Source organism: Tenrec ecaudatus, chromosome 15 (genome assembly GCF_050624435.1).
Source record: "Tenrec ecaudatus isolate mTenEca1 chromosome 15, mTenEca1.hap1, whole genome shotgun sequence".
Classification (NCBI taxonomy): domain Eukaryota; kingdom Metazoa; phylum Chordata; class Mammalia; order Afrosoricida; family Tenrecidae; genus Tenrec; species Tenrec ecaudatus.
In genome coordinates, this window is record NC_134544.1 from 14,985,818 (window position 1) to 15,009,816 (window position 23,999).

Genomic DNA, 23,999 nt, shown 5'->3' on the forward strand with positions numbered 1-23,999 from the left:
CAATGTCATTACTACATTATAAAAAAACCTGTCATGATTTCATAGATGAGAGTTATTTACTACCAAGTTTTAAATTAAGTTTCTCAATGTAAGCACTATTTTCTATGCTGAACACTGCAGCTATTTGTGGTAGTAATATGGAATTACATGATAGAGAACTCAAAAAGAAGCATCATTTTCAGATCCAAGAGAAGCAAACACTTAAAAAAAATGCTTTAACCAGTTTCTTGGTTAAGAAAGGATGTTCTGTTGCGCTGGGCCTGCCTCATGACCACCTGATGCATGGCAGCACAACTTGTTGCCCTCTTCTGCATCCTCCTCCTGATGTTGAGAGGGTCATGGCTGCAGATCCTCTCAATCCGTTCCACTGAGTGGGCCTCCCATCTTCACTGAGCAGCCTCTCCATCAAACAAGATGTTCTTTTCTAGCTATTTGGCTTTCTTGATGATATGTTCAAAGTATGCTGAATAAAAATGGATACTTTACTGCAGTGGCCTACATTTTCAAAAAATATTCACTTTGAAATTTATAGAACAGCTTATTTTTTTTCACAAAATAAATACCATATTTACTCAAGTATAAGCTGACCTGAATATCAGCTAAGGCACCCAATGTTACCACAAAGAATGCATTTAAAATGTGCTGAAACACTCGGCTTATACATGAGTATATATAGTCCGTGTGGTTACTACATCATCTACAAAAGGCTTCGATGCTTTATGCAAACGCCTTAAAGATGCCTTTAAAATCCTAGAGTAGATTTAATGCTATGGATTGCACAATTAAATACAGTTAATTAACTGTGGGGAAAAATTATGTTATGCATATTTTACCATACAATTAAAGACTTAGAATTAAAATAAAGAGTAAGGGAATAAAATATTACAGTGAAATAAACACAGTTAAAACAATTTTGATATCTTATAACTACGTAGGCTTTAGAAAGTCATACTTTAGCAATCTCTGGGAAAAACTGGAGCTGATAATGTAAATAAAATATTTAAGACCTTAGAAGGGCCCAGGACAAACTGGGTTTCTGAATAATGGACCAGTTAATTCTAAAAGGTGCTAATTCTGCCAAGAAACTCACATTGTACTTCTATCTCAGCTTCACTAGAGCAAGCTTCCTTAAATCTCTCTGTGCTCCAAATCAACCAATCTGTAACTGGTATTTGTTAGACGGTTCAATTAAGCCGTACTTTCTGTTCCTACATTCTTTCAGTTCCCAACATTCTTCCAGCATGGCTTAGAACAGACCTTTCAAACGACTCTAAGTGATATAAATAAGGAAGGCCTTACCCTGAGAAGTTTCTCAATTTTATTCAGCAGCGTGGGTATGAGATGCGACTGTAAGTTGCCCAGCTCGGTAGTCCAGGCCGCGTACGCTGGCAAAAACACTTGATGTGTTGCGCTGACCACTCTTTCTGAGGGGTCACCCAAGGCGGAAAGCAACAACTCAAAACCCTGTCCAAAGCAAACAGGTAAAACGTGGATTTTTAAAAGAACAGATTTTAAAAGCATAATAGTAAGTAAAGGGGTGCTGGTGGTACAGGTGCTAAAGGGTGGTGGACCAACCGGCTGCTCTGCAGGAAGAAAAGGACGCATCTGTTCCTTTAAAGATGTACAGCCTCAGAAACCCCATGGGGCAGTTTTATAGGGCCACTGTGTGCTGGCAGTGATTTGTGGTAGGGTTTGCTGGGGTTGAGGTTGGAGTGTTCTAAAGAGGGGTCCTGGTGGTGTAGGGGTTAAGCAGCCCCATGGGAAAAAGATGTGGCTGTGTACTTTTGTAAAGATTTGCACCTTTGGAAACCCTATGGGGCAGTTTCACTGTGCCTCACAGGGTCGTTACTATGAGTTGGAAGTGGTTTGATGGCTATGAGTTCTGTTTGGGTTTCAATATTAAGTAATAAATATCCACTGCAGTACATTTAATAAATATTACTGAGCAAGAAAGCAAACCAACCATGACTCTACCTATCCTGGTTTCTTTAGAGAAAATGGTATGTGCTCATTGATTAGCAAACCTGAAAGGGGCATCAAACACTGGCATATTATTGGGTAGCAGGGACCCAGGGGGTCTTCATGAGGTGATTTTCAAAGTAGGTAGTCACAGTTTTCCGTTAGACTGTCTTAGTCTGGAAGCTCAAATGAGCCTGCTTAGCATTACAACACATATGCCTCTACCGACAGACAGCTAGCTGAGGACTGCACGAGGCACCCTGGTTGAGGAAAGAACCTAGGTTTGCTGCGTGGAAGTGAAGTGTCAACCAGTGAATCCCATAAACATGATGTGCTTGCTGCCAACTGTCTGCTATGGGGCTATGGCAGGGTCTGTACCTCAGTCATGCATTCTTTCCTCTGAAACCTGTTAGTCTTCTCCAACTGATTATAAAGTTGGCATACCTGCCATCCCTGCCACAGATAGAAGGTATCTGAAGCTGATATTAGGGACAAGCTGCTTTTACAAAGGGTTAATAGCTGAAAAACTGACCTGCTGGTACTTGTCCGAATCGTCAATGTATCCCATAATGATACCCAGGCTTTTGATCACAGCTTCTCGTACCAAATCTGCCTTATCTTCCATTAACATCTGTTGCAACATTGAAAGAACCAAGGAGCTACGAATTTCTTTCTGAAAATAATTACAAACATGTTTTACCATTAATTACACCACCAGCAGGAAAGTACAGAAATGACAATTCTGAATTGACAATGCAGAGAAAAGCGAGTAACGTTCTTCAGACCATCATTCTCCTAGCCCTCCTCCCTCCATCCGTCCCTTGATGCAACAATAGCTACCCCGAGCTTCACATTACTAGCTTATTTTTTATATTTTTACTAAATACGTACAAATCCACCCTTCAAGTGGATTCTTGGGCAAATCAAGGCTATCAATCTGCGATACGAGAGCAATGGCTCTTGTACTACCTTCTCTTCAGCTCAGAGCAGAACGCTGAGCTAGAGCAGGGGGGACTGATTACGACAATCACTGTGGCCATCCTTTTGCTGGGAAACATTTACTTGGGGGTTTACCTGGAGGACTGCTCCAAGCTCCCCTTTTTTAAAGAAGTGAGAAGAAAGAAATAATCCAAACAGAATGAGAAGAAAGAGCTCTACCTTACTGCCAGGTCCTTAATGATTCCCACTTTGTTCCAGAGTTCTGAACAATGTGTCAGCATTACTAATGGCTGAGCTGAGGATAAGAATTATCATTGTACAAATGTATTTCCCTCCTATAGTAGTTGGCACAGCTGTTAGTATTGGACCAATCTATAAAATTTGTTAAATCTCAGCTTGTTGCAGTTCATTCGATAGGTATAGGCTAGAGAAAGCAGAGCTGGCGAGGTGACCGTATTTATAAATGTACAGCATGGTTTGGTGGACACGATAACGATTGGCAGACGGCTTTGAAAGCAATGGTTTCTGTCTGACATTGCATACAAACATGGATGCAATTGTAGCATGTTTTGGAACACTTAGGCTTACAAATACGCTTTTTGGTAGAGCCACTTGTTTACTTGTGCTTTTATGCTAAAAACTGCCTTTAAAATGTCCCGAGAGCCTTTAGAGGACTTTCCCTGCAGTGCTAGCTCAGGCACCGAGACGGAGGGAAAGCAGCTTCCTCAGAACCAGCCCTTCCTGGCTCACTCAGGGCTGATTGCGTGGAAATGAAATGGAAACACATTTGTAATATGCGGGTGATTTGGACAGATATATGAAATTGAAGACGTCTATAACGTTGAAGCTGCTAGACACGAAATCTCCCTCTCAGAAAAGAGCAGCATCCTGACTAAGGATGGCAGCCGACAGAACCTCTCAGTGTGTCTTGCTCCTCACCTCCACTCTCCTGTCTGAGGCTCCTGAAAGGGCTTACCAGGCCTCTTCCAGGTCTCCCATTCCAGGGCTTCCACCTGTAAGTTTTCCAGTTCTGGTTATTGTGACACTTTATCCAAATTTGGGTCTGGTCAGATTTTGCTTTGTTGCCATAACTGAACCAATATGAGCCGGTTCAAGGTCCTGCTGTTTTGTTCACATGGGCTAGACTGATGTCAGCTGTGTTAACTAGTCTTAGGAGCCTAGCCACAAGGGGCCCCGCAAGCACAGGTGAGTGGCCGGGCTCCAAATAAACCATGGTCACACCAAAGCTTTGTTCAAGTCCTGAGGTCTTACTGCTACCAGTTACAGTTAGGCACATGTCCAGGGCAGATCCCTCGAGGAAATGTCGGGCCTATTATTCATCCTGTTTACTATTCCAGGAGCAATGGGACCCTTTACAGTGTTGCTGTGAGCTGGAATCCACTTGATGACCTGGGGCTTGATGGTCTTGACTTTTGGAGTCACAGAAAGCACAGGCAAGTGGGCATAGCTGTGTTCCAATAAAGAAAAGTCTGGGGGGTAGAAGCTCTGCTCTAAAACAAGTTCTTTAAATTAAAATAATTGTAATGCTACCACATCCCTCCAATCCTAAGCCCTGGATCTATGAAAAGATAGCTACTTCTTAGGGACTAACAGCTCTAGTGTTCCCAACTTTTGGTGTCAGTAATTTTAGAAAAATTGAGCACCCTAAACTGCTTTTTAAGCGTGGGTAATATTTACTGACACTTATTATATTAGAAAATGTGAAAATAGTTTATCAATTTATTTAACAATAACAACTTATTAAATGCTAATGCAACATTTTTGTGAAAAGTAATTCAAAGAATCAATGAGAATGATACTGTTTTATTTTGGCGGGGCAAATCTTTGTAATGTGTAACTGACAAACAGGTAGACTCTTTTATCTGCCCTGACCTCAAGTTATTGTGATATCTTGCTTGGGTTGAGGCATTTAAATCTGGCTGTAAGAACCTTAAGAAACTTAGAGTTGGTAAATGGAGTATTTTAAGAATCTTTTCCCAGCCAGATTATGTTTTACTTTGATTTTATACCAAAACTTGACAAGGAGTCGTTTCATAAAGTTTAGTTGCAACGTGGAATTTGAACTATGACACAGTTCATTAAAAATGAACTTTCCACGCTCTCATACATTAAATTCCATCAGTCTATCTTGCACTTTGAATGTCTTATTTCGCCCATGCATGCTTTGAACACCATGCAGTGGTCACCTGGGAAATACTGAACCAGAGTTATGCAGATCTTACCTCAATGATAGTGTATTTCATGATAGAATATTTAAAAAAATCACACTCATGAGAGTCACCACTGACGCCATCAGAAAATTCTTTGCAGGCTTTGAAGCTATCAAGCTTATGATGGCAGAAGATTCTAAAAGTATGGTTCTCACGTACAAGCTCCAAATTATTCATTAGCAATAAATACTGCCAACTTGTTTTTCTTAGACAAGCTCTTTCACTAAATTTTCTTGAAAATGTCTGCCAGATACCCAAGCCCCAATAACCACAAGTTTGTTTTCAGTTGTTCCTCCAGGTGCAATCTGTATCCCATGAAAAAACCAACAACAACTTGCTAGTTCAGCTGATAATTTGAACAATCCCACAAAAGTGCTTTTCCTGGAGACAATCACTGTACGTTCAGTGTGAGACAACACAGCTTTCTTGGAGTACTTTGCATTGTGCCACAAGTAAGGGAAAACATTGAAGGACCAAGCCGCAGAAGCAGTATATCAAGCTCATTTTGAAGTGGAATGGCCTTTTCTTTTTCTATTAGAGCCTGGTAGTGAAGGATACAATTACTTTTAGTCCAAGTAGGTGGCATTCTCTTGCTTCATATGAATCCAACAGCAGCTTTGCCCACGACAAGAGTACAAAGTTGATGTGGTAAAAGGAAGACAAAAACCATGTTATTATTATATTATACAAATGATGTTTACCTCATGGGCCCTTTTGAAAGGATTCCAGTAACTTCCTTGGGTCTGTAAATCATGCTTGAGAACTGCTGTACAAGTGACTTGGTTATACTTACCAAATTCAAAAACCAAACCTAATGCTTTCAAGTTGATGCCGACTCAGGAACCCCATAGGACAGGGTAGAACTGACTCTGTGTGTATCCAAGACAATAATACTTCATTGGAGTAGAAAACCTCATCTTTCTCCAGCAGACAGCTGGTGGTTTTGAACTGCCAACCATCCAGTTATTAGTCCAATGTGTAAAATACCAGGGGCTCCAGGACTATACATATACTGATACGAAATCACTGGCAAGGTGCCCATCTGTATGCAGCAAGGGCCTGTCTTTGACAACGTGGGTCTTTTTCTTTTGGCTCATCTTTTTCCTTTTTTTAGAACAGCATGGCTTAGAATTTGAATTAAAATGCACAAGACACTTAAAAAAAGTTTTTTCTATTATCCTAAAATAAAATAATACATCTTAAAGGGAGAATGTCAATTCTTACAGGAAGGTAAGGCGCTAATGCTCCACAGGATTCAGCCACAAGGAGTCGTCTTTCTGGGTACTTATGATTGATCTGGAGCAAAATTTAAAAAAGGAAAAAAGGAAGTCAAGTATCAACAACACAGCACCCCTTGCTCCAACACAGCATTACTTTCTGCCATCAATCCTGTTTAAATAATGTTTCTTACTTTTCCCCTCTGGGTATCCCTGTATCGTTATATCTGAATCAGAAATAAGGCAATCAGGGAAAGTCCACACAAAAACAAGGTTATAGAGTATCTGTTAAAGGAAAAGCAAAGCTGAAAATCTGGCAAGTGCCGAGAGAAAATGGGCCCGAGACGAGGCTTCCCGATGGGCGTCAGTAGAAGCAGAGCCCTCCCGGCAGTGTTTGTGTGGTTTCAGTTGGGAAAGCACAGCTTCTGGATATTATGGACCTGTTCTATGATATGACCCAAGGCCCCTTCTCAACCTTTGCAATGAAGTAATAAATTAATCGGTTATTACAGGATGGTCAATTAACCAGGGTCCTATAGGGATCTTGTTTTGAAGGTAAGCGGACTTCAGCCTATCCCTTTGTTGGTATATGCAAAATGATGGGTTTTTGCTACTGTATCAACTGCACTGAACTCTATGAGAAATAAGCAAAAAGATGATACATTAAAAAGACGTTTTATTCTCTTATGTCTTTTTAGAATAGATATGCCTTTGAATGGGAAAAGAAGCATTTGTTCTCATTCTCAGATGAAAAGATGACATAATTCATTAATGAATTGGATGCCTAAAATTAAGAAATGATATAGAATATACTGGGCAATGAAGTGGAGGTGGGTAGCTAGACAGACCATGTTTATTTGTGATACAGCAGAGGGGGTGGCAGAAAGGTATATAAATTAACATCTCTGACTTAAATTTAATCCAGAATTGTCACCTCAAAGGCAGAATAGTTTGAATATCAAAGTATGCTGGACCTGAACTTTAATCTAGCTCAATGCCTTTCAAAATTAAATGTATATGCAAAAATTAAATGTATGTTAAAAAATCAATTTTAGCTCGTATATCAGTAAAGAACAAACTGAAAATCAAATTAGGAAAACAATTCTATTTATTATATAATGAAAAAGAATAAAATTTAAAGATAAACTGAATGAAAGTAGAGTAAAACATATACTCTGAACTATAAACTGCTATTACAAGAAGAAAATGCAGAGACACCTGAAAGGCCAGGGTTGGAAGGGAAGGTTTACTACTGCTACAATGGAACAGTCCTCACACTGAAGGCAATCCTGATAAAAATCTCAGCTGCTTTCTTGAAGAAACCGGCAAGTTGACCTAAACCTTCATATGGATATTCCAGAAATACAGAATAGCCAAAACAATTTTGGGGGCAAGGGTGGTGGGGAATGAAATTGGAGTTTCTTTGTTGGGTGCGAAAAATGTTCTAAAATCAACTGTAGTGATTGCTTCATCTCAATATTTTTTTAAATAGAAAAAGTATTATTAGAGAAGTGAAATATACATAAGCACATAAATAGCTGCACAGAGTTAAATCTAAATTATATGTTATTGCTAAGCAAATTTTGACTTTAACTATGATTTGTGTATGATAAGGATTTTCAAGGCAATTATGACTATATAACACTAACTTTCTATATTAACTCTAGACATGACTCCAATATATTTTCATGAAAATACAAATGCCCAAACAAAATTGGAACTAAACTCAAGGACCACATACTTTCGTGACATTTGAAAGCCTGATATTTTCCTTAAGAACCAGTGACTATGCTATTGTAGACTCAGTAAAAAATGACGCAGAAGCACACTGCTTAGTGACCCAAACATCAAGTCGATAAGGCCAATGACTCTGAGTTCTTGAAGGGGCTCAGAATATCAAAATTTAGTATTATTAAAAAATGAGGGAAGGGGGAAAATGAGTACAATCTTTCTGCATCAAAGGTGTCCACATTATATACTATATCTTATTTTATACACAAACACACAACCTTTCTGTTGTTTGACCCCATTACACTTTAAGGCTTTTGCTTTTCCTCTACCTCCCTATATTCGTGTCTCTGATGAGCAAACCTGCTGAGCTGTAAGCCTTCTTTAGAGAGAGTTCTGACTCTCTGCTGTGTCCTGTTAAGTCAATTCCGACTTACAGTTGGCCCACGTGACAGGGCCCAGCTGGCCCAGAGGGCCTGACTATAATCTTTACAGAAGCAGGGGAGTGGCTGTTGGGTTCTAATTGCCGACCATTTGGTCAGCAGCCTAGTGCGTGACCCACTAAGCCACCATGGCCCCATCTTCTCAGTTTGCCCTTTCTAAAACAGCACGGCATTTACTTGTTCACACTCATCTCCTCACTAGAAAGTCTTCTGCTCACCTCTGCTATCCCTGGCATTAAATAGTAGCAGGCCCTGGGAGGAGGGTGCCTTTTGTATGTGCTATGTGAATGGACATGGCAGAGCATCTGGAGCACTGTGATGCCACCTTACTGGCTTACTGAGTCAGCTGCATCACTGATATCCTACATGGGCCTAAATACCATCTAAAATATCTTATAACATGCAATGTATAATAGTTAACCATCCGATTTTAGATTTGATGCAAGCAAAATAAATTGGGGAAATCATGACTCAGAAATCCTTGCAGAAACCATTTCAACAAGACAGCAAAGGCCAACCCGGTCCTTTACCTGCTCCCAGCACTGCGGCAGGAGCTCGGCTTCTACACGGGTGGGACCAACGTGACGTGCAAAGGCCACACAGCCCGTCAAGATCATCTGCCTGAAAGACATGACAAATTAGTAAATAAAAGACTTGTCTGTGCTCTAGAAAGAAAGTTCAACTCTAGGATCAAGGGCTAAGGAGAGGCAGCTTTGTATTACGTGTAAAGTGTAATAATTTCGTATCCATATTATACCCACTGACATCTGGTTGATTCCAACTCAAAGTGACCCTACCTTGGTTCCCGAAGCTGTAAATCTTTACAGGAGCAGCCAACCCAAGTTTTGTCTTGAAGAGTAGCAGGTGGGTGGGAGCTGCTGCCCTTGCAGTTAGCAGTCCAATGTTTACCAGGGCTCCTTCTTAGACCGTACTTATTAATAATGTAGAAAGGTGCCACCAATCAATCAAGACTAGCTCTTTAAACAGTTGGCAACTCCATTTCGGAGAGCTGCAGCGGAGGGAATATTCTGAGTTGTGAAGCTTCCTTCTGACATTATGATATGCTCAAGCCTGCATTTTCTACTGAATTTATGTTTAACTACTAAATAATTCATGATTATTCCCCCAGAGTTACTATGATAAAACTAAAACCCCCCAAACCCTAACTTACTGCCATCAAGACAATTGAACTCTCTGCGACCACAGAGGACAGGGAACTGGTCCAGTAGGCTCCCCAAGACTATCAATCTTTATGGGACTACAAAGTCTCATCCTTCTGCAGAACTTGCAGTTTCAAACTGCTGACCTTGAGGTTAGCAGCCCAACGTGTAACCCACTACGAACCAAGAAAAACTGAGGCATCATATGGACATGAAACATTATTTCTTATTAGCATTCTTATTAGTATTCTACCCACAGTCACTAAGGCAGGCAGCTTCGGGGGATGGCTCCCAGTGATCTCCAGGCACTGTGTGTCTGGCCTTGTGTCATGAGACCTCTGGAAATATGGGTTGGACTGATAACCAATGACAGGCAGTTACTTCTGAGATTAGAAAACAAGACATTAACTTAAAATTCATTTTTTGCTCATTTGTTATTCATATTAGATAGGATATACATAATCAATCTCTTGGTCTATTTTAAAAAATAATTATATTCCCATAAGATGAAAGAATGAAGTATGACTATCCCTCTTTTCTGATGACTATTTGGAAGGCTAAATGGACCTTCTCTGGCCACTAGGTGGCAGCTAATAGCTTTACTCAGTCTCTGAAAAAGCTTTTAGGATTTTGCCATATAAATCTGAAAACAGCAAATGTAATAGATTGTATTTAAATTCTACTTCTCAAGGGTAAAATATCACATTTCCTGTAAAGTATCACCAAAAATCGTCTTCAGAAATGCTTCACTTTGCAGTGATGCGCAGTAACGCATTCTCTCGCTCCAACTTCACTAGTATGCAGTGCTTCAGATGCTTTCTGCCAGCTTTCTGAATTCCCGGTTGGTTATACATGAGGGCCGCTGATTACATGCACACCTTGGTTAGATGCTGCCAGGCCAAGTCTCTCCACCTGCTGTACTCTGGGAAGAGCAGGTTAATACCTACCCACACATGGTATTTCAAAGCCTATTGTAGCTGCTCTGTTCCATAGCAGTAATGTTCCTTGTATTTTACATTCTGAGCTTGCCTTGTTTAATGGTCCCTTATTACTTCTCATGTTCTAACATCCTTAGAAAAGATCAACATTATGGCAAAAACAAAAACATGTATTTGTCAGTACTTAAAGCGACTGAAGAATTCACTCCCTGCCATGGAGTCATTCCGACTCATAGCTACCAGAGAGGATAAGGCAGAACTGCCTCTGGGGGTTGCTGAGACTCTAACTCTTTATAATAATAGAAAGCTTTATTTTTCTTCAATGGAGCAGCTGGTGGTTTCAAACTGCTGACCCTGAGGCTAACAGCCTAACATGTAACCACACCACCACCAGTTCCTTAAGTGATTAAAGAATAAAGTACTACTTTATTGTTCTGCAGTAGGATAAGCAAACAACTTTTTCATTAAGATAGAAAAGAATAACTTCAAAAAGCACGAATGTTCTGACTGCACCATTGGGACCCTCCTGGTCCTCAGTGCCCCCACAGCCCCACCACAGGCTGAGCCTCCCTGGCAGTATGGCCTACACCAAACTCATCCTTATTCTTCTGCTCTTGGTTCCTGCCCAGGCCAGGGCATTTCTCCATTTGAACAGTGTGGTCTACAGGTGTGGCCCTCCGGTGGTTGGGGGCATTTTACTCAGGCTGAAGGAAAACATTGCTCTCTACCCACTAGAATGGTTTTCACCCTTTCAAAACCAAATTACTTTCTGCTTCGGATTTGTTGCTGTTGCTGCTGAAACCAAGTGTTTCCAACAATGGACACTTCCCCCCACCCCCTCACACTGTCCTATTTTTTTTTCTTCAGGATTTTATTTTTAAATCATGTTATTGGGGGCTCATACAACTCTTATCACAATCCACACATATATCAATTGTATGAAGCACATTTGTACATTCACTGCCCTCATCATTCTCAAAACATTTGCTCTCCACATAAGCCCCGGGGATCAGCTCATTTTCCCCTTCCCTCTCAGCTCCCCCCACCCTCATGAACCCTTGATAATTTATAAATTATTATTCTGTCATATCTTATACTGTCCGACTTCTCCCTTCACCCACTTTTCTGTTGGCTGTTTCCTAGGGATGAGGTTATATGTAGATCCTTATAATTGGTTCCCTCTCACTACCCCACCCTCCCTCCACCCTCCCAGAATCGCCACTCTCACCACTGGTCTTGAAGGGATCATCTGTCCTGAATTCCCTGTGTTTCCAGTTCCTATCTGTACCAGTGTACATCCTTTGGTCTAGCAAGATTTGTAAGGTAGAATTGGGATCATCAAAGTGGGTGGGAAGGAAACGTTTAGGAACTAGTGGAAAGTTGTATGCTTCACTGTTGCTACACTGTACCCTGACTGGCTCGTCTCCCCGTGACCCTTCCATAAGGGAATGCACAGTTGCCTACAGATGGGCTTTGGATCCCCATTCAGCACTGCCCTTCATTCACAATGATGTGGTTTCTTGTTCTTTGATGCCTGATACCTCATCCCTTCGACACCTCGTGATCACACAGTGTGCTTCTTCCATGAGGGCTTTGTTGCTTCTGAGCTAGATGGCCATTTGTTTACCTAGCAATGGACATTTTTAATGAAATGAAACAAAAACCATGCTTTTCTTTGGTGCGCTCCTATGGACTTGGAATACAATGTGTGAAAGCACTATGTCTGAGAGGGTCCCTGGGGCTGAAGGTGGTGGGATGAGCTCCATTTCTTCAGATCCAGGCAGTTCCCCAGCCCCCCATCAGGCGACAGCAAGCACCAAAAAAGGAACAGCAGCTTCCCACTAAATCCAGAGCCAAAAATGAATGAGAAAAACAAACAGTATTTAAATTATAAATTTAAAGAAAATTAACTCTAAAGTGTACCCTCTCTCAACAAAAACAACTGGAGTAACAAGAGTGGGCAGACTGCAGTGCACTGTGAAGCCAGGGTTTCTTCTATTAAAAACAAGGGCAGTGTTTCCACTATTAATTTATACATAACAAGGAACGCTAGCAGAGCCCTGGTGGCAAAGTGGCTATGCATTGGGCTGCTTAGCTTCCAGCAGTCGAAACCACCAGCTGCTCTTACAGAGAACGACAGGGCTTTCTGCTCCCATACCGGGTTACAGGCTGGGAAATCATGGGGCAGGTCTGCCCTGTCCTACAGAGTTGCTAAGGATGGCGGTGAGGAGCTCTAGTGGTGCTGTTGGATAAATAGGTTCAAGGCCAAGAAGTTCACACTCACCAGCTGTAGTAAGCAATTGAAGGCTTGCCCAATAGTTCCTTGGGCATAAACATCGAGGAACATAGGCATATTTATATTTTGTCCACCAAGCATTATGAGTTTTGGTTGGAGTGTTTCTAAAAAGTATTACAATGAAGGAAGACCCAGCAAATAATTTTTCTAACCTGCACATCACGGCCAGTGGGTAGAATGGTTTACTAATATTTTATGTTTGGTTTCCAAGTTAAAAGATGACATTGCTGCTGTGTCAATACAGTACAAAATCACAGGCTTGTAAAATTAATCCTTTTGAAAGATACTAAATAAGAAACAGTTTCTTATTGCTCACGAGGAACTACCTAATGAATCTATTTCATTTGTTTTCGTTAGTCATTCCCTTTTATTCTGTGCCCTTGTACTGGGTTCTAGAAGAAGCATAATGTAAATCAACAGCTTTCTTTAGTCCACAATGATACTCCTTGAAAAAACTACATTATTTGAATGAATAGAAAACCGTGACTATTAGATATGATAAACCTCCTACTCATTAAATGCAGAGCATTTCATGTTCTGTCCCAGATGGTAGCCATGATTTAATTTTAGCTTGAAATTAATTAACACTAAATACAATTACAATTTTAGATGATCAATCTCACAAGGTGCACATTAAGGGCCAAAAATAACTAATAAGACAACCAGAACAGTGTTATCATCCCAGGACGCTCTACTGGACAGAAAGTTCTACACCTCAGCTCGTTGTTGTGTGCAGTTCCTCGACACGGACGTAGGCTCCACACTAGGAAGAACAGGCCGCGGACGACCTGGGGGCTGACTTTGTGAGAAACCGTACTGTTAACCCGCCAGAGGACCCGGATGGAAGCAGTCAGCATAAAAGCTCCCTGTTGGGCTCTGTGAATGTGTTTCTTTCTTTCTTCTTTTGTTTTGTCAATTGATGCTCTCCTTTTTTCAGGTTAAGATTTTGGGTTTCTTTTACTGATTTGGATGAACTCTTTAACAATATGGATCAGCTATGACATTTAGTGTCAAATATTTTCCTAGTGAGTTACTGCTATTTACATTTGGTTAAGATGGTTGAAAAACCACACACACACACACACAGCAAAACAGGCTCCCATACCACTTCTACACAGTGCAGTTATCTGGGTTACATTCCTCGGTTTGTGTCAATGTTTTCATTATTTCCATGCTAGTTCCTCATTATTTAAGTCTTTGTTAAAAGGAAATTTTATGAAGTTTGCTTTTAATATTTAAAAATAGTGACACTCTTATATAGTTCAAACGTCAAAGCAACCTGACGATATACACTCATCTTTGTCTCATCTGATTTTTCCTATAGTTTTATTATTGCTTCTAGACATTGTTTTTATCACGTTCTCCTACTTTCTTACACTAAAGGCAGCTAACATTATATTTTGTGCTGTACCATGCTGTCGTGTCTTAAATTTATAAAATTATATGTGAGGTTTCACGTATGACTTTTAAATGTAAAGTGTCCTACTGTACTTGAGATCACATTCTTGTCTGTATAAAAAGAGAACATTTGATTTTTGTATCACCACCTTAAACCAGAAGTCCTCCTGCTCAACAAACCCCACCTGCTTTCCTTTGGGAGCATCTGATGAGAAGGTAAACCTTACCAGGTTAAGGCAGCTTGGAGCTAACTCCACAAGGTTTAATTCTTTGCCTTTATAGGTCAGAGTGCTCACTAGAAACAACATTGAGAGCTTATTAAGGCAGGTCTGCTTGGGTTTTTCTAAAACTACCTGTTGTTCTCTGAGGGGGACTATCTCTCTATCTTGTGAAAATGGGATTGCCTGAAGGTACACAAGGCATGCTCTAATTTCCTGCTGCCTGTTATTCTTCCTCTGGCTTCCTGTATTTGGAGGCCAGAAGAGGTGTCTTCTAGTCATTATAGGATTTGCCTGTACCACTCATCTGGCACCTGCATGATGTCTATTCCCTCCCCATGAGGAGAGGTTTGGACATTATCTAATCATTACTGGGAAATGATTTTCTACTAGAATGAGAGAAGAGGTATATTATTAGAAGATCTACTTTTCAAATCAGAAATTGCTATCCTTCAATTTCAGAAGAGAACATTTATCTATTTTAAAAGACATAAAATACATCAAAATTGGATAGCATTTGGGTATAACTTCTTCCTTCACAAATACACGGCAATTCAGATAACAGCTTTTAGGAATGATTTCTCAGGCTTCACAGCCTCGAGAAACCATGATCACTGTAGTAAGAACAGATGTAGATTTCCTTTTCAAAGATCAAAACAACAAAAGTCATTTATAAAAGTCGCAGTATATCACAAGAACTCCTGCACTGCTGGTGCACCTTGGACTGCTAACTCCAGGGTGGGAGGTTCAAATCCACCAGCAACTCTGACCGAAAAAGACGAGGCTATCTGCTTCAGTCAAGATTGTCAGCCTCGAAAATCCAATACAGGCTTGCTCTGAAGTTACTTGATGGAAGTAAATCTTGACTTTTTTGTGGGAATAAGAACTCTTAAGTAGGTGTTGCACAGATTTTAAAAGTCATTATGTGGTTTTTAAAGTTTTACTTCATATCCAGGAGTTACATTTCCTAGGGTGGAATTCTCTGTTATCTACTAATTGTGGTGTGCATCCCAAGTCACGTTAAGGAAGAAAAGGGGGGTGGAGGTGGAGCTAACAGGATGACACTATGGTTTGAAGTACATTTCAAGTGATCCAACAATGGTGGAACATTCTGGTGTCCCCTAATTAGATTACTAGGTAGGAAATATTTTAGAACGCTAAATCTAAATGACAAATTAACAAAATTAAGAAATCAACATGGCATTTACTTCCAATGAAGTCCTCACACCTACCTTTGCTCATCATCTGGCCTCTTGATCAAATTGAAAAGGATGTGGAGAAGCTGATCTCGCTCTTTCGGCTCAGGATGCAGACATGCTGTGCACAGTATGAGGGGGATCAACTCCTACAGAGACATGAGGGTGAGAAGAGTCAAAGTGAAAATACATTGCAGAGTAGTCTTTGTTCTGTCCCGGTACTCTTCTACTTTCAGTGGGCACTTCAAAGGCAATAAAACCTAAACAGTACAGAGAACTCACTGTAATTTTGCAAGGTTGGGCACTGGAATGAAAACATCAAATTGACTGGAAGAAAATGCAGTAACAATGCAATAAAGTCACTTAAGATTCTATCAGCCTTTTTTCCCTACTCAGCACTTCTCCAGAGCTCATGAGTTTTTAGACTAAACAGCACTACCTCATGGAACAAGATGAATGAAGAACCTCTCTTTTCCTTTCAGTTGTTGAGTTGACCCATATATGATAAGAGTCGAACTGTGCTCAACAGGGTTCTCACTGGCTGATTTTGCAAAGGTGAATTGGCAGGCCTTTCTTCTGAGGCACCCATGGACCCTTTTCGGAAGCTACTGGACACATGAACCACAGGAACGCCAGTCATTTCAATTCTAAAAGTGCGTCCAAGAAAACTCTTGCAGAAGTCAGTCAATAATATTTTACAACTTAAAATGTAACAGTGAATAAAGACAATTCTTTATTCTTTTACAAAGATAAGACAAAATCTAATAACTTTTTACCCAGAGATCTAGGCCAATGCCTAATTGAAAAGACTATTTCCACAGGTGTGGAAACGCTCTCAGCACTCCTACAGAATGTTACCAGAAATGCTTTCTGCTAAAATAAAAATGTTCTATGGATTCTCTTCTGTTATACATTCAACATACAGAGGTATGAATTTGAGCTATGCGACAGTTGAAGTTTATTTATCACTTCCAAAGAAATACTTGCAAGGTAGTTGGTTTACATTTTATGTAAACTAAAGTAACCATCTTTACATTAAAATATAGCACAAAGATGTTAAAGTTTTGTATGTCAGATGTTTAAAACTAAGAAGATTCAAATTCTAAACAGATTAGAAAAACTGTGTTTTGACAGATATCCTCTAAGTTATATGAACAGGATTTCACAAGTGTGTTAGAGAAACCACTATGTTCGGATAAGAAGGATAGAAAGATTAGCCCCACTTATCTCTACCATCAATATAATTATCTGGTATAACATTCAAGTTTGAAGGTAATCAGATGTATTAACAAGAACTAAGAAAATATTTATGAGAACTGAAAAATGAATTCTAAACTTTGAATCTGACATTTTTAATCATCCTGCCTGGATTTCCGTTGGTTTCAGAAGTAGTCCTGGTGGCCCTGTTGGATAAGCCTTAGACCAGTGGTTCTCAACTTGTGGGTCACGACCCCTTTGGGGGTCTTAAGAACCTTTCACAGGGGTTGCAATAAGACCATTGGAAAACATGTATTTCTGATAATTTAGGAACCAAGACACTGCTCCTGTACCCATCTCCAGGCAGGTCCGCCCACATGCAGATATGCCCACATCGGAGTACCTGGCATGAAGACTGTTACCCATGCTGCACCATGCTTCAAGACAAGATCTCATTTATTTGTAATTAGATATAAATATTTCATAATATATAACTACATGTTGTTTTTATGATGAATCACTATGTTTTAATTATGTTAGATTTATAACAATGAAAATACATCCTACATATCAAATGTCTACATGACGATTCATAATAGTAGCAAAATTACAGTGATGAAGTAGAAATGAAAACAATTTTATGGGTGGGGGATCACTACAACATGAGGAACTGTATTAAAGGGTCACGGCATTAGGAAGGTTGAGAACCACTGCCCTAGACTGTTAATCTCATCAGCCAATACCACAAGAGAAAGACAGGGCTGGTGGCTTCTGTAAAATTTACAAAGCAAAAAAAAAGAAAAGTTTTACAAAGCCTCAGAAACCTTATATGGGGTCACTATGAGTCAGAATCAATTTTGTGGCAATGGGTGGGTATGTAGGTTTTAGATGACTGACTTGAAAGCAGAAGAAATAAAGGGAAAATAATTTTGTATTAGGAATGGGAGACAATCTACAATGCTAAGTAATGTTTTCATAATTAGGGATAGAACTATTGTGCTGGAGATAGAAGACATGTATATATTGTTAAATACTGTTTTCACCAGACATTTAATGTGATGCATGATAGATTAGGTCTGATTCTGTAAGAGAAACACATCCACTCATATAATTAGAAAGAAAGACTTTGTTCATATTAAATGTTCATGTTCAACAGTATCAAGGATTATTCTTGCTTTAGTTGAATCCAGACAGGCTGATAGCATCTAAGAGAGTTAAGATTAATACTTGATATCTTCACGGTATCTTAGTTAAAGTTGTGACTCCAGGAGGCATTGGAAAAGGGAGAAATATCTCAGGAAGAGCCCTGAAACTTTACTGGCACACATCTATTTAACCAGTTCTTTCTCTAAGGCAGCGGTTCCTGACCTGTGGGTCGCCGACCCCCCCCCCCCCGGGGTGGTCCAATTCATAACAGTAGCAAAATGACAGTTAGGAAGCAGCAACGAAAATAATGTTATGGTTGGGGGTCACCACAACCTGAGGACCTATCTGAAAGGGTGGTGGCATGAGGAAGGTGGAGAAGCACTGCTCTAAGGGGTTCTTCTGTCTTGGCTCCCCTTCCTGCTCTCCCACAGCCTCCACACCTGCAATACAATTTGTACATTACCTCTGCCCTGCCCATCCTCTTCCGAGTCTATCACACTTAAAAGATAGGTATGATATTCAGGTATTTGTTATCATTGTAATCCACACATATATCGAGCAAGGGTCCTTAAAATAGTTCCTGGAAAAATTCCATTATTGTTCAATTCCATTTTCCCATATATGTCTGAAGTTACATTGTATGTGTATAATCACATATCCAAACCAAACTCCATACCACATCAAGACCATCTGACTCACGGTGACCTTGTAGGACCAGAACAGAAATGCCCCTGTGGGTTCCTGTGCCTGTCAGCCTCTAGGGGGCCAGAAAGCTTCCTCTTTCTCTTACACAGACATGCACATAAGTTGTTGCTCTTAGATGCCACTGGGTTGGTTCTGATTCAGAGCAATTCTATGTACAACATAAGTTAATACCACCTGTGTCCGTACCCCATATATATCCCATATGTGTACACACATGCGCGTGCATGCACGCACACACACACACACTTTAAAAGACAAAATATAACTGTTAGCATCTTTCTACCCAAAATAAGCATACTGAATTAACTACGGTGCTGTTTAATTCTTCCTTGTCTTTTATGCTTTTTGTTTTCCATCCAAAGAGTCAAGATGTTTATGTCCCATATTCATACAGATTATCTTTTAACTGGGATATTGTGCCAAACCAGAAACATTGGTCCAGGAGCTAAAAGAAATGCTGCCTCGATTTGCTTTCTTAGAACCACAAAGCCGCACATTTTCACTCTCAACTGAAATATGTAGAGAATATGAAAAAATACTTTACATTTGTTCTCCAGGTTCCACATCTATTGCTAATGAAACTATCAGTTTTCCCTCTAGGATCAAACCAAACCAAATCCAAAGCCATTAGGTTGATTCTGACGCAGAGCAACCCTACAGAGATAGGGTTTTCCAGACTGTGTTTACAGGAGCAGACAGCTTCGTCTTCTTCCCATGGGAGTATCTGGTGGGTTTGACCCCGATCTTGAAGTTAGCAGCCTAATGCCTAAACCACAGCACCTCAAACTGATCCACTACATTGAAAATGACAGAATCAAAGTTTTATATTCTTTGTTTTCATAATGTTTTTATATATAAATGGAGGAAAGCCATTTGTCAGCCGTTTCTTTTAACACTATAATTCTGTAGTTTTCAGACAGCCCACACAACCTGAATTCTTTAATTTAGGAACATTACTATTTTTTCTACTTATATAAATTATGGCTAGTAACAATTTAAGAGAGGCTGGCAAGGTTAGCAGTTAAAATGCAGCAGCTACTCCGTGGGAGAAAGACAAGGCTGCCTGCTCCCAGAATGACCTAAGTCTTGCACACTCAGACAAGCACGTTCACCTCTAGCCCACAGGGTCCTTATGTGTCAGAAGAGGCTGGGTGGCAGTCATTTGCTTTAATTGCTTGCTGAAAAAAGTAACAATATGGGTAAAGTCAATGTCAATCATTTTAGTTGGCCTTTTAACCAAAGGAGAATTGGCAGTAGTTAGTTAAGACATGAAAGCTGGGTAAAAACTGGAGATGTGGTTAAAACCGCTTGCTCAGTCGTCCTAGCAGTCTGAACATATCTGACAGCGAACTTTTGACATTACAGGTCAAAAACACACACACCTCTAGGTGGCGATGGCACTATTCTCCACCCACCATACGCCCACGGTTGTTAATTATTTCTTAGAATGTAATAGTTTTCCTTGGAATCCTTTGAATATGTATAACTTCCTGTTAGAGCATACACATGAAAATAAGTCTCTGTTCAGGGTACATGATAGGTTTGTGCCAGCGGCCTTTGCCAGCATGCCAGAAACAAAACGCTAAGCTACAAGTCACATTTATCATCCTGCAACAACACAGAAGCAATACCCATAACTAGAAATCACAGTGAGTCCAGAATTAGACATTCATTCTGAATAAACTTCATTTGATTTACCCTATGCTATATGTAAAAAAAATTCACTATTACGCATGTTTCAGAGATTCTACAATTACATAAAAATTTCTTTAATTCAGTTGGAAATGGTTTTCTTTAAATCAAGAGTACTTTAATGAAGACAAATGGGTGCATAAGCAAAAGTGGTGAAGAAAGCTGATGGTGCCCAGCTATCAAAAGATATAGCATCTGGGGTCTTAAAGGCTTGAAGGTAAACAAGCAGCCATCTAGCTGAGAAGCAACAAAGCCCACATGGAAGAAGCACACCAGCCAGTGTGATCACGAGGTGTCGAAGGGATGAGGTATCAGCCATCAAAGAACAAAAAAATCAAATCTTTGTGAATGAGGTGGAGTGTAGATTGGGGAACCAAGACCCACCCATCTGCAGGCAACTGAAGATCCCCTTATGGAAGAGTCGCAGGGAGGAAACCAGCCAGTTAGGGTGCAGTGTAGCAACAATGAAACACACAAATTTCCTCTTGTTCCTAAATGCTTCCTCCCCGCCCCCGCCCACTATCATGATCTGAATTCTATCTTGAAAATCTGGATACAGCAGAGGTTGTACACTGGTGCAGATAGGAGCTGGAGCACAGGGAATCCAGGGCGGATGATACCTTCAGGACCAGGGGTGTGAGTGGCGATACTGTGAGGGTAGAGGGAGAGTGAGGTGGAAAGGGGGAACCGATTACAAGGATATACATGTGACCTACTCCGTGGGGGAAGGACAACAGAAAAGGGGGAGAAGTCAGGCAGGACAAGATATGACAAAATAATAAATTATAATTATAATAATAATAATCTAAAAATTATCAAGGGCTCATGAGGGAGGGGGAAGTGTGGAGGGAGGGGGAAAAAAAGAGGACCTGATGCAAAGGGCTTAAGTGGAGAGTAAATGCTTTGAAAATGATGAAGGCAATGAATGTACAGATGTGCTTTACACCATTGATGTATGTATGGGTTGTGATGAGTTGTATGAGCCCCTAATAAAACATTTTAAAAAGAAACAAACAAAAAAAGGAAAACCCCAAAACAAATAATGGTGGGAACTCAAATTCATGAAATAAAATTGAAGACACACACACATAAAAGGTAAGACAAAACAATATTTTACAAATTATCGAGGGGAAGTGGGAAAGGAGGGGGGAAATGAGAAGCTGATGACAGGGGCTTAAGTGGAGAGCAAATGTTTTGAGAGTGATGAAGGCAACGAATGTACAAATGAGCTTGACACCATGGATGTACGTATGGATTGTGATAAGAGTTGTACGAGCCAATAAAATGATTTAAAAAATTAAATGGAACACATAAAAATCATTATCCTGGGAGTAGGTGGGGGCGGGGCAGAAAGAGTACCTTGAAAATTGTATCATTTTACACACACACATACACATTTTAAACTTCTAAAAATCAACATAATTATTATGAATCATCTAAAGGTACGAAAAATCAGAAAGGGAGTGGAAATGACTGAAGAAGACATTAGCAAAATAAAAGAGTAAAATCCATAGTGAAGCAGTTAAGTCATCCCTAGAGATACCAAATACAGATGACAATTAGAATGTTGGAAAACCAAGATGCTTTTGTTGTCAGGTATAGCCGAGCTGAATTTGACTCCGAGTAGGGTTGGGGCGGCGCGACTGTTCCTGGAACAGATTACAGAGCTTTCTCCTGTGGACTCGGAGCAGCACTTCAGTTAACATAGGTAACTGAAGACAGGTAGATAGATAGGTAGCCTAAATTTAGGCCGAAATTAAGACAATAAAGGGGATGCTAAACCTGAAGATGTATTTGGGACAATAATGTTTTGCTGTAATGATAAGGGACAATGAAATAAAACAATAGGGAACCATGAAAAGCTAAGTTCAATGTATGAAAAGAATAAGTTGAAAATCAGAAAAAGCAATTACGCAGTAGTCTGAAAAGTGAAAAATCAAGTGGAAGGGGAGAAGACTGGAAAAGAAGTAAGGAAAAGTCAGCTGTTCCCATTATGGCCAGGAATGATCCTGAGATAGGGAAACATCTATAAAACCAGTCTACAGACCCCATATGGTGAAGCAGTCTAAAGGATAATGCAAATGGATAGGGGATGTAAGAAAAATTAAGAGCACAGCATGGAAATAAACAGACTCAATGTGTCCAGGGTCGGAAAAATACTGTGGCTAGAGGCTCCATGTCCCATGCAGAGGGGCAGAAAATTCTGAGCTACAAAGTGAACAGAATCATTTACGAATACAAGTCCAATGCCAGCCGTTTCCAGTCTTGAGTTTTCAAGAAAAGCCAGAAATCTTGTTTAAATAAAATATCGGAATTCTGAAAACTTAGCAACCGATTCATCATTTTGACTATCACTGAGTGAGTGGATCCAGCCACATCAGATGGTCTCTGAAACTTAATGTTTAAGCCCTGATTTCTATGCTCAGTTGGCATATGCCACGATGTTGCCCGTTTTAAAGAGAGAACAAGAGAGAACACTAACTCACAGAAGGGAAAACTAGAAGTTTATCCCTTCAGGGCTGCTAACATACCCATTTCTAGGATTACTACTACCTGGAATTCCTGGGGCTCGACCTTCAGGAAGCTGTACTGGAGTGCTTAAAACATGGTTTAACCAAAAGATAGAAAAGAAAATGATTAGGGCAAAGAATGTACAGATGTGCTTTATACAATTGATGTATGTATATGTATGGACTGTGATAAGAGTTGTATGAGCCCCTAATAAAACGTTTAAAAAAAAAAACATGGTTTAACCTCTGTGATTACCGAAGAGCAAAGAATATCCCCCCAAATTAAAACCATTTCATGGGTAAAAGGAGATGGTCCACGTCTAGCTGCCTTCTCAGACAGAGATAATCATCTGGATTGACAATTACGCATAAGTAAAACTGGTGAAACAGATATTTTCCATGAGGTAAATCTGAACAACCACCTTAAAGAGTAAACTTTGGTTTCTCCAATGAGGGACTTGTCACACTAAAAAAATAAGCAACAAAAAACCCCTCAAAACTTCAAAATATTTAAGACAGCAGCTGTTTCCTTTATTGCAGGCCCCTCCCCATTTCATTGATATATATTATCTCTTATCTGATACAATCCAATCACTTAAACTGTTACTTTAACATGTACAATGAAAGATTTCCAGTATATTCACAGTAATGGTGCGAATGCCACCAAGACCTGCTTTTAGGGCATTTCAGCATCCGTGAAGGAATGCCTACACCATGAACAGTCACTCTCCCCACCCCAACTCTGTCTTGGCTTCTCCCTTTGCTTTTCCAATATGGCTAGCTCACAGTATTATTTCATTGGCATCAAATGAAATGCAATTTATATTTTGATGTGTTATCTTACACTGCTTTCAGAAGTAATTCTTTATGAAATCTTTTTGTTATTATTTCTAGAATTTCTTTCAATTTTATTTAAAGCAGACTGAAAAAATCTTTTTTAATTTTGTTTGGTGCACATTCACTATATGGATAAATCATAATAAATGCAAGTAGTCTTCCAAAAGTTCATAGGAAAAATTCCATGAC

At 39.9% G+C, this 23,999-nt stretch overlaps 1 protein-coding gene across 1 annotated transcript in view; it reads right to left on the bottom strand.

Moving 5' to 3' along the window:
* Nucleotides 1-23,999, bottom strand: part of RELCH (RAB11 binding and LisH domain, coiled-coil and HEAT repeat containing) — a 113,151-nt gene that overhangs the window by 43,949 nt on the left and 45,203 nt on the right. The window contains exons 11-15 of the mRNA XM_075533139.1: nucleotides 15,760-15,872; nucleotides 9,048-9,138; nucleotides 6,354-6,425; nucleotides 2,492-2,632; nucleotides 1,300-1,464 (exon numbers count right to left, since the gene is read on the bottom strand). Of these exons, the coding sequence (XP_075389254.1) occupies nucleotides 1,300-1,464; nucleotides 2,492-2,632; nucleotides 6,354-6,425; nucleotides 9,048-9,138; nucleotides 15,760-15,872 (582 nt within the window). The remainder of the gene's footprint in view (nucleotides 1-1,299; nucleotides 1,465-2,491; nucleotides 2,633-6,353; nucleotides 6,426-9,047; nucleotides 9,139-15,759; nucleotides 15,873-23,999) is intronic.